This window comes from Schistocerca piceifrons, chromosome 2, assembly GCF_021461385.2.
Source record: "Schistocerca piceifrons isolate TAMUIC-IGC-003096 chromosome 2, iqSchPice1.1, whole genome shotgun sequence".
NCBI classification, from domain to species: Eukaryota; Metazoa; Arthropoda; class Insecta; order Orthoptera; family Acrididae; genus Schistocerca; species Schistocerca piceifrons.
The window spans coordinates 332,735,633-332,747,815 of NC_060139.1; the positions used below are offsets into that span (position 1 = coordinate 332,735,633).

Genomic DNA, 12,183 nt, shown 5'->3' on the forward strand with positions numbered 1-12,183 from the left:
CCCTTGTATCAGTGTCCAAGGTCACCACTCTGAGCACCTTTGAATGTTTTTCTCCTGGGCAGTGGTACAGGAGAGTCAAAGTCAATTTTGTGTTATGTTTTTACTTGGTTTTCTTTTGTTTTCTGAAAACTCCAGCAAGTGGACAAGTTTGTGATCCCAGGCTCAAAGTCAATGATGTGTTATTTAATTAATAACATTGTGTTTCAGTGAATGTTACACTGAAATACATTTCTGAATAGGTCTTTAGGAAAGGAAATGAATTACTGAATAAAAATTACAGGGTGCCATTTAAAAAAGTCATACCACTGTTCATATCCTATGTACCAACCTCTGTCAAGTCTAGGATATTGGCATGTTACAGCCTTCTGGGAATAAGTGTATGCTAAATTTACTTGGAAAAATCTGACAGTACATTCAGCTAAGACTGTTAAGAAGTCCAGGGGGTACTGAAAAGTTATTTGCACCATACAGAAAAAGGACAATGGCAACCACCCATCGCTATTTCTTTGACAGTGCTTTAAATTACCTCACACTTATCTTTGATTTAAAATATACATTAAATCTTAGCATTTTGTATTGTAGGATTTTTATGCGAACCTTGGATCAAGGTTTGAGAGAGTTGTATGGCCAAATGTTTCTTCATCTCCTCCCAAATTTCCTTGGAAATTTACTGGAAGCACGACAGCTAAGGATATGACCATAACCACTGACAAATAGAATATTATGTGGCGCTGAAATGACAAATATTGCACTGCATCTGGCCCACATTTTTGCAAGATGTTTTCGTCCCTGCAAAAACAAACAACACCATTATGAAACAACACTTCAAAAAATGCAAATGACTTAAAAACATTAATAGGGACAATGAACACAAAGCTATATTTCCACTACTTGAGACAAGACATGCCCAAATGAGTGGTTAAACAGAAATTACTGGAAAAGGAATGGCAAATAAACTTGTATAAATACAGGTACCAACTTAGAGTTTAAACTATATGCAAACACAGGAGCATTATTTTGTTAAATATTCCTTACATAACATTCACAAAACATTATCATATGTCCACTACACAGAGTGTAACAAAAAGGTACAACCAAACATTCAGAACACCTACCTTACACACAAAAGAAGGCAGTACATTATATGGACACTGCTTTGCAAATGTTTCGTGTCCACAATTTCATTTTCTATAATTCTTCATAGTACATTAGTCTTGGGGAAACACGCAGAAACAGAACATACCCGAATACCATATGAAATACTTTCTTACATGAAGTACTAAAAATGTCGTATTGGTTACATCTGATAAAGTTGTAATTCTTAGATTCAGCTTCAGTGTTGTGTGTTCAGTTTCAGCAAAGCTGGCATGCACCTCACTTCATTCCTTTACCTAAATGTAGCGTCAGTTATTTAAGTGATCATTACAGTCTTGAACACACAACTGTTTAACACCATTCATTGAGGACTATTTCCACTACAGTGCAATGTAAGTGTACACAAATGCAGAGTTAGCAAATAGCCATTTCGTATATTGATTATCATACAACAGTGGCCATGGCACTCAGATTTTATCAGAAAATACACTCCTGGAAATTGAAATAAGAACACCGTGAATTCATTGTCCCAGAAAGGGGAAACTTTATTGACACATTCCTGGGGTCAGATACATCACATGATCACACTGACAGAACCACAGGCACATAGACACAGGCAACAGAGCATGCACAATGTCGGCACTAGTACAGTGTATATCCACCTTTCGCAGCAATGCAGGCTGCTATTCTCCCATGGAGGAGATCGTAGAGATGCTGGATGTAGTCCTGTGAAACGGCTTGCCATGCCATTTCCACCTGGTGCCTCAGTTGGACCAGCGTTCGTGCTGGACGTGCAGACCACGTGAGACGACGCTTCATCCAGTCCCAAACATGCTCAATGGGGGACAGATCCGGAGATCTTGCTGGCCAGGGTAGTTGACTTACACCTTCTAGAGCACGTTGGGTGGCACGGGATACATGTGGACGTGCATTGTCCTGTTGGAACAGCAAGTTCCCTTGCCGGTCTAGGAATGGTAGAACGATGGGTTCGATGACGGTTTGGATGTACCGTGCACTATTCAGTGTCCCCTCGACGATCACCAGTGGTGTATGGCCAATGTAGGAGATCGCTCCCCACACCATGATGCCGGGTGTTGGCCCTGTGTGCCTCGGTCATATGCAGTCGTGATTGTGGCGCTCACCTGCACGGCGCCAAACACGCATACGACCATCATTGGCACCAAGGCAGAAGCGACTCATCGCTGAAGACGACACGTCTCCATTCGTCCCTCCATTCACGCCTGTCGCGACACCACTGGGGGCGGGCTGCACGATGCTGGGGCGTGAGCGGAAGACGGCCTAACGGTGTGCGGGACCGTAGCCCAGCTTCATGGAGACGGTTGTGAATGGTCCTCGCCGATACCCCAGGAGCAACAGTGTCCCTAATTTGCTGGGAAGTGGTGGTGCGGTCCCCTACGGCACTGCGTAGGATCCTACGGTCTTGGCGTGCATCCGTGCGTCGCTGCGGTCCGGTCCCAGGTCGACGGGCACGTGCACCTTCCGCCGACCACTGGCGACAACATCGATGTACTGTGGAGACCTCACGCCCCACGTGTTGAGCAATTCGGCGGTACGTCCACCCGGCCTCCCGCATGCCCACTATACGCCCTTGCTCAAAGTCCGTCAACTGCACATACGGTTCACGTCCACGCTGTCGCGGCATGCTACCAGTGTTAAAGACTGCGATGGAGCTCCGTATGCCACGGCAAACTGGCTGACACTGACGGCGGCGGTGCACAAATGCTGCGCAGCTAGCGCCATTCGACGGCCAACACCGCGGTTCCTGGCGTGTCCGCTGTGCCGTGCGTGTGATCATTGCCTGTACAGCCCTCTCGCAGTGTCCGGAGCAAGTATGGTGGGTCTGACACACCGGTGTCAATGTGTTCTTTTTTCCATTTCCAGGAGTGTATTTTCAGAACAAATGTGACCTGCAAGAAACTGGTCATCATCTTAAGCAGCATAAGAAATTGAAGTCTATTACTTTGAACTGGGGAACCACAGAACAAGGATGTCACAACCTGAGTAGTCAGTTCTTCATTCAGTCTAATGATTATCCCAGTGTCAGCATAAAACAAGTAGCTGCAACAAGAAACACTGATATGTCATTATTTCATGTAAATGATAGCCTGCTACATTCATGCCATTCACAGTGTGTGCCGGCATTATGAGCATCTGATTTTCCTGCACGGTTTATTCATCGATGTGTCAACAACTGTTTTAGTGTATTTACATTGTCCAAAGATTAAGACATTTAAATTTTATGAGAGTATAAATTTTCATCAGCTGCTATTATCAAACATGAATTCTCATGAAGTTCTGAAACATATTGTAAAGATTTTATTTGAGCCAACACTGTATGATTAAGGCCTCATGTTGTTCTATCAATGCCCAACAAACACACTTACTCTGCTTTCTTAGAGAATACTCCCTCTGATCTGCTATAATATCAGTTTTTATCACTGCAATGAAACCAGCGCTTCATACATAATGGTGCTCCTCTTCATTATAGTTTAAATGGTCATTGGATTCTATATAAAAGATTATGTGATGGACAGATAATAGTAAGATGGAACAACCCTCAGCCTAAACGTTCACTGAATATAAGCTCACGAAACTTATTTGTTGGGAGCACTTAAAGGTTCTTGTGTACAAAATGCAGAGTCTTGTGCCTATACTGTGCAAGATTGGAAGTGTACCCAATGTTCCAGGGATACACCAATAGATTTAGGATTTACTGCAACGATAGTGTGATGAATGTACATGTACACTATGTAATCGAAAGTATCTGGACACTACCAAAAACATACGTTTTTCATATTACATGCATTGTGCTGCCACCATAGGTACTCCATACCAGCAATCTCAATAGTCATTAGGCATCGTGAGAGAGCAGAATGGGGCGTTCTGCGGAACTCGCGGACCTTGAACGTGATTGGGTGTCACTTGTGTCTTACGTCTGTATGCGAGATTTACACACTCCTAAACATACCTAGATCCACTGTTTCCGTGTATAAGTAAAGTGGAAACGTGAAGGGACATGTGCAGCACAAAACCATACAGGCTGACCTCGTCTGTTGACTGACAGACTGCCGACAGTTGAAGGTCATAATGTGTAATAGGCAGACATCTATCCAGACCATCACACAGGAATTCCAAACTGCATCAGGAACCAGTGCAAGTACTATGACAGTTAGGCGGGCGGTGAGAAAACTTTGATTTCATGGTCGAGCAGCTGCTCATAACTCACACATCACACTGGTAAATGCCAAATGACACCTTGCTTGGTGTAAGGAGCGTAAACATTGGATGACTGTACAGTGGAAAAACATTGTGTTTAGTGATGAATCATGGTACACAATGCGATGATCCAATGGAAGGGTGTGTGTATGACGAATGCCCGGTGAACATCATCTGCCAGAGGGTGTCGTGCCAACAGTAAATTTCAGAGGTGGTTTGGTGTGGTGGTGTTTTTCATGGAGGGGGCTTGTTTTGCATGACACTATCATAGTACAGGCCTACATTGATGTTTAAAGCACTTTCTTGCTTCCCACTGTTGAAGAGCAGTACAGGGATGGCGATTGCATCTTTCAACACGATCGAGCACCTGTTCATAATGCACAGCTTGCAGCGGAGTGGTTACACGATGATAATATACCTGTAATGGACTTTCCTGCACAGAGTCCTGACTTGAATCCTACAGAACACCTTTGGGATGTTTTGGATCACCGACTTCATACCAAGGCCTCACCGACCGACATCAATACCTCTCCTCAGTGCAGTACTCCGTGAAAAATGCGCTGCCATCAAGGCTAAGTGTGGGCCAACACCATATTGAATTCCAGCATTACCGATGGAGGGTGCCACAAACTTTTAAGTCATTTCCAGCCAGGTGTCTGGATACTTTTGATCACATAGTGTATCAACAATGAAGAACTTTTCATGTAATAAAGAGTTTCATGTGACATGTTGATATGTCCTGTTCCTGTTTTTCCCCATAATTAGTGAACTACGCAGAGTTGTAGAAACTGAGTTATAACCTGGAAAAAAGTGCTATTGGAGCTAGTATCTACCTGTATGCTTATGTATGAGATATATTACTCAACTTCATAAACTTACATATTATTATGCACTCAAAATTTGTGTAGTCTATGGACAGCTTTTACTTTGTCAGAGTAAATTTGACATACAGCTAATAATGAGACAGGATTTTTTATACCTGAGCAAGAATTTTTTCAGACTACGATGGGTTTACATCATGATTTTCTTTGGAAAACAGCATGCTATGCTTCCCATAATAGCAGCTTGTGTCACCGAAGATACCTCTCTCTCAGTTGCATTTGTGAAGCCATGAAACTGTTTTCATGGGTTTTTTTTATGTTCTCTTCCAGAATGCATCAGCAGCTAAAATTTCGCATCTGGATTTTAAGTAATATTACAAACCCTGTGTCACAGTTTACCATAAAGTGGACAGATGTTAATGTCTTTTGTTTGGCATTTTCAATCAGCCCTGAGGCTAAAAATGCACTCAGGGCACGCTATTAGTTGGGAGTGTTTACTTGGGTGAGCTCTGTGGATTTGCAGCCTGAGGATTGATTGAAAACAACAAAGAAGAGGTGATATTAATAGCTGTCCACAGATGTGTACATCAGCACCATAGGGTTCATTATCACGGGTAAAAAAAGAAGAATGTGTCTCAACAACATGCCAGAACAGTGTGCACCACTTTGTAATGGCACTATGATCACTGACAGCCACAGGTAGAACATGCAAGCAATGAAAAATACCCTATGATGAGGAATATATCATGGACATACATAGTGATAGGGATACCACGTCCTAACGCATATGTATTTGTTGTGTCCACAGGAAAAAGCGAAGTCTCCTATTAACAAAGTAAGAAAGAAATTCTATGGGGTTGCCACAAAAGCCACCGGGAATTAATGCAGAAGAGCGGTGGGTGATCAACTAGATGCCAGTGTATCAGCCAGAAACAACTGAAATAAGCTATAAGCATACAGAATCCACAGGGCATTACTAGACAGTGGTCTATTCATAGGCATGGAGGCAACATCCAATCCACATATGACAGTATAATGGTGAGACCAGCACTCCTTATTAGACACAGGACAGTAGGATGCATGGGAGACAGAGAAAAGGCCTTTGGTGGGGACAAAGCTATGTCATGAGAAGTCAATAAAGGGCTTAGGATGCAGAGTGTGACCATATTAAGCAAGGCACCTATTTCTCCCCACCCAGCCTCTGAAGAAGTGCATAAGCAGAGCCAATAAGGTGGCAAGAGATCTGACATTATGCCATGGCAGTAGACAGAGGGGTCAGAGAGGAAATATGAACAAAACTCTGGAGCCAGATGCTCTGGGGGCACTCAGAGTGAGTAACTGAAGATAGTAGAAGTCGGAGATGGATAGGGAAACAGCAGGCATGTTTGTCATTGTGAAGCTGCAGGCGGGCAGCAGAAATAGTCAGTCATAGGTTGCTGCAGGCAGGTAGCAATCTGACAGGATCTTAGAGAACTGTTAGCCAGCCTTGGGACTCTGTTCAGGTGGTTGCCACTGGATATCATCTTTACCATGTGCAGCTTTGGATACTCGACAACAAAACACATGCTTTCAGCCTCTTTCCTGCATTACTGTTTAGGCAATACTTTCAAAAAGTTCTGTATTTTATGGACTATAACACTACAGACTATGAGACTGCCTTAATTTTTAAGCAATTTAAAAAAAAATATTTTTATTATTAGATTGCAAAGTGAGACTAGACAAATTCTTAGTTTATGAAACTGAACTGAGCTTTAAAATCCCTGAAAATCTTCTTCTTTGTCAATTTGCTCTTCATATACGAGATGGTCTTCACTGCCTTTGAGAACATTATTTACGTTGCACTTTTTGGAAGATTTAACAAAAATGTCTTCTCTCACTCTAGACCATGACTGTTTTATCTACTGACATTCTTGGTTGATTCTAGATTGTTTTAAAGCTTCATTCGTCATGAATTCATCTTGGTTTCATTCATCGTAAATTTGTTCCATTCGTCCCTCACATACGCTTTCAATGGTTAATTATTGAGACACCAAGGGGTTGCAATTGAGAAGTAAGTCCTCCTAGATTAATAGCAAGGTCTTTATTTTCCTGTCTCAGTTTCTCTTTCACATAATTTTTTCAAATAACTACTGAACTAATCTAGCACAAGAAGAGAACTCTTCTTCAATAAAGCACACACTGTTAATCAATAATTTCATACCAGCCTTGCCCATCCAACACTTGTCATGTATGTGAACACTGCCACCTGGCAGTATTTCAGGATGTTTTGGCATTGTTTTATGCTCAGAAATGATCATTGTGTTAAGTTAATACCATCAGAACAACATGAAAGGACAACAGTGTAATGTATTTTTCATGTTCACTTGTTTTTATAGTTATAGTTTTCGCACCTTTCATGGCAACAGCTTTGTTACTCAGCACATCAAATGTCAGAGGAGTTTCATCCAAATTCTATTTTGGCTTAGTTCCACAATGGTTTTCTTTCGATGGTGAATAATAAAGTGATGGAATGATAATTTCTCTTCATACTCTTGTGGCATTTGAGTTATTTCGATTTTGGTTTGCATGCTAAGTCCACAATGCTTCATAAACTTATAGGATCAACCAACTCCATTCTTTAAGTCTGCTAAGTTCCACTGTAGCACTAGCTTATGAGCATGTATTTGAAACATTTTTGTATTAATTCCAATGCCACTTTGATGGTGTCCTTTAATCTATTTCAATATATCATCTTATAGTTTTGGCCATTTTGCATTCAGTCCTCAATTTGCACATTTAATATTCCCCCCTTTTTTCAGTTCTTTAGTAGCCTGCCAATTGCGAATGCTTTTTTCCTGTTGGTGGTGGGTCAAAATACTGCTCAGCTGCTCTGTTTCCATGTTGTTCTGCATATGCTATTACTTTCAGTTTATAGCTGACATCGTGTCAATACCATTTTTTCCATTACGAAACTAGCTACTAACAAAAATATTGTGCTGTTACTGATAACACAAATAAGTGTTCAGTGTTTGTGATGGCAGGCTGCAAGGGTGAGCTGCAGGAATTTTAAATCAAACACCAGACATTTTTATATTAATTTCAACTGTAAGATGCACCCAAATTTTGGAGGCAATTTTTTGCAGAAAAAAGTGCATCTCATAGTCCGTAAACTATGGTAGTGATCCTGAGTTCATCATTGAATTTAGCGCCTCAGAAAGTGAGTGAAATACATGGTTAGACTTTATAGCTATACAAAAACTAAAAAATGACTTCAAGTTTCACGATATTTTCATCAAAGTTCAGTGCATGAGTATACCTGGGATTTTATTACTGGTGACCTATAAAATTTTGTAACTCTTTATTCTGAGCTTTGAAAGCTATCTTTATATGTCTGTATGTAAGGGCATAAACTATAGGATGTTTTCCATTATCAAAAAATATTTTTTGGAAGATAATCTGAAACAAGATCAATATGATAAGAGGTTAACGATTCTTTGGTTATTCATACATTGCTCATTTTTGATGTGGTGGCATCCGTTTTTGCAGGATGTGCACTTTATCCAAATGTCTTCATTACACCAGCAATGTTCCATATTTTATTTTAGAAATAAATTTCTCCAAGCTAAAAATGACAAGTTTTTGATGACTTTTCTTATAAATAAAATAGTGTGCTTCTTAAGACAAAGAAATTCTGCACCTATATTCATCCAACTTCTGCTCGTCATTTACATCTAACTTATTTGTTTACGTATGTTTTCACTGTGTATTATAATCCTTATGCCCAACAATAAGATTGTATCATTCACTTAATTTGTTACAAGCAACATGATCTTTCATCATATTTGTAACTGTGAAAATATACTGCAAATCATTAAATTAAAAATGAGATACTTATGGAATATGTGAATGATCATTATACTTCAGTTTTCTGCAGTTTCTTGTCACAAAAGATGTGTAGTAAACACTATCATTCTCACAGTTCAGTTCAAATAACATGGTGCAAGTACAAATGCCTGTTGTCTTGGTGGAAACTGTACAAAAGCATTTCTTAAGCTTAATGGTCTTCCATGTGAGAAATACACCAGAGCCTTGTGAATCTAGCCTTAGTTCCTGTGGCTATTTTTTGTTTTGGCAAAATAAAGTGATCAACTAATTCTGGAGTCAATGATCTTCAATAAGCATTTTGTCCCCTGGCATCAGATAACAGCACACATACAACTAAGGTGTAATCTTGATCACGATAAGCCCACGGCTGACAATTATAATGAAAACCACCTTAACTGTATTATTACACATTTATTGTGCTACAACCAATTTTGTTTCTTTGAACACCTTCATGTTGCCTGGAGTTAAACAGAACAGGAACCTAGGCTAAAGCAACAGTATTTTAAAGAATAAAATCGGGGAACACACTGATAAACTTATAATAAATGCTTGCCTAGTTGTGCTGAAATCAGCACATAGATAGTCTGGTTCTTGTGTGTCATGTTAAAGACAACATCCAAGAACTCTGATCGTAAACATTCTGCCTATATGGCTTGGTGGATGTATGGTGAGCCAATATGGCATGCTGCATACAGTAAACTGCCAAGAGAGGGCTGCTTCCTGACAGAGGTATACATGTAAACATAGTATTTGACCTCTGTTGAGTGCAACAATTGGCCATGCAATTGTAACTGCTACAAGCAATGATTAAACCTTAAGCACAGTACCAATTTTATAGAGTGCACGATTAATGCAAACAATTGGAAAGTACAACTGAGTAAATGTTAACAGTACAATTATGCACAATAACAATGGAACAGGCAACAGTACTTGCACTAAATTGTATCATCATTTGACAACTACGACAGTAAGTTAATAAATATACAGATGCAGAATAATTATGTAAAATATATCTGGAATGATAATTTTCATCTCTCAGAATGATCATAAGTTATTAGTAATGTCACTACAAGAGATGGGCTGCCATTTAAGAACATAGAAAAGCTAAGGCAACCAAGCTGATGGTTGTGGTACACTGTTAATAAAATTACAAGTGAGGTGTTTTAAGTTAGCTAAAATTATTTACAATGGAAGAGATCATAAAGCAGTGGTTACACAGAGCTACATCATTAGGTTGATAACACCATACAAATTATTACACAACTGATTGGTAAAGTAATTACATATAGTACAACAGGACCATTAACTGATCAAACATAGCGATCATGACCATAGAATAAAAGCCATTACCACAAATAACATCTTGTCACAAAATGTATAAAAAACTGAAAATAGCTGAACAAGGTGGTTTCAATTGTTTGGATTAATTATGAAGTAGCTTTTATTCTTTATCAGTTCCGTACTTTTGCATAATAGTAGCAAGTTCAAGGCCAATGGCCCTGCTCTGTTAGTGACACTGGTTCCAGTCTGATCACTGAAGTTAAGTGCCACTGGGCTTAGCTAGAACTTTAATGGATCACCATCCATGTCTGCAGAGCACTGCTGACAAGCAGGGTGCACCCAGGCCTTGTGAGGTCATTTGAGGAGATATTTGACTGAGAAGTAGTGGCTCTGTTCATGAAAACAGACACCAGGAGAGCAATGAGCTGACCACATGCCCCTCCTTAACTGCATCCAGTATGCCTATTGGCAGAGGATGACACGATGGTTGGTCGGTATCACTGGGTCTTACTAGGCTTGTTCAAACAGAGTTTTACAAAGTTAAATATAGCTAGACTTTAACTGACAATATATGACAAGCTACCCAGTTTATTTTGCCACTCCACACGTTCAATGACAACATGTTTTCCTGTAATAGCTTTTATTCATTGCTCACAGTCAATTGCTCACAGTCCCTGTGTGTGCAATTAATTCATAGGTGCAACTGGTTGTTCACTGTTTTTATATATCTACATCAGTGCAACCATGTATAGCTTTGCTGTCTACCCCTTTATTGTATAGACGTGTTGTTAGTAACACACAAAAAACTACCCTGTTCGGCTACTCTCAATTCTTTTACACACTCAATGACAAGATGTTACTAGTGGTAACTGGTTTTATCCTGCAGTCATGATGACCTTGCATGATCACAATTATTGGTTCTGTTTTACTATTTGTGATTACTTCACAATCAGTTGTATAGTAACTCAAATGAATTTATCAACCTAACAAGGATACAGCTTTGTGTAACCACTTGTTTACATTCTCTTCCAATGTAAATAATTTTAGCTAACTTTTAATTTTATTACCAGAATATGATAACCATCAATTTAGTTCCTCTAGCTCTTACATTTTTAAAAACACACACAGCCCTTGCAACAGCATTACCAATAACTTATGATCACTCTTTGAGGCCAAAATTATTCCAGATATAATTTACACAATTATCGTGTAACTGTCTATTTATTCACTTACTGTTATAACCGTCAAATGACAGTGCGATTTGGTGTAAGTATTGTCACTTGTTCCATTATTACTGTACTTAATTGTGTAGTTAACTTTTGTTTGGTTCTACCTTTCAATAGTTTGCATTAATTACGCACTCTAATATTAATTCTGCACTTTAGGTTTAGTCATTGCTTGTAACAATTGCACACTCGACTGTCACACTCTAAAGAAGCCAAGTACTATATTTACTTGTTTACCTCTGTTGGGGTACACTTTACTGTACACAGTATGCCACATTGGCTCACCATACTTCCACCAAGCCATTAGCACAATGTTTATGATCAGCATTCTTGGATGTTATCTTTAACATTACATATAACAACTAAACTGTCTATGTCTCAACTTCAGCCCAACTTGGTGAGGATTTAGTCTAAGATTGTTATCAGTGTGAGTCTCCTATTTTATTCATTAAAACACTGCAGCTTAACCTAATTTCCTGTGTGTTTAACTGCAGGCAACCTGGAGGTGTCCAAAGAAAAGACACCACCCATAACATAATAAACGTGTAACAAATACAGTGGAGGTGGTTCTCATTAATGATTAAGATAGATGTGGGAACTGAAGGAGGCCATGGTGACCATTATTGGCACTGTTAGACCTATTCCCATACAGTGACTGC

The 12,183-nt window shown here is 39.6% G+C and overlaps 1 protein-coding gene across 1 annotated transcript in view; it reads right to left on the reverse strand.

Moving 5' to 3' along the window:
- LOC124777110 (calcium permeable stress-gated cation channel 1) overlaps positions 1-12,183 on the reverse strand; it is a 161,358-nt gene that overhangs the window by 86,793 nt on the left and 62,382 nt on the right. Inside the window, exon 6 of the mRNA XM_047252395.1 lies at positions 598-789. Coding sequence (XP_047108351.1) covers positions 598-789 — 192 coding nt within the window. The remainder of the gene's footprint in view (positions 1-597; positions 790-12,183) is intronic.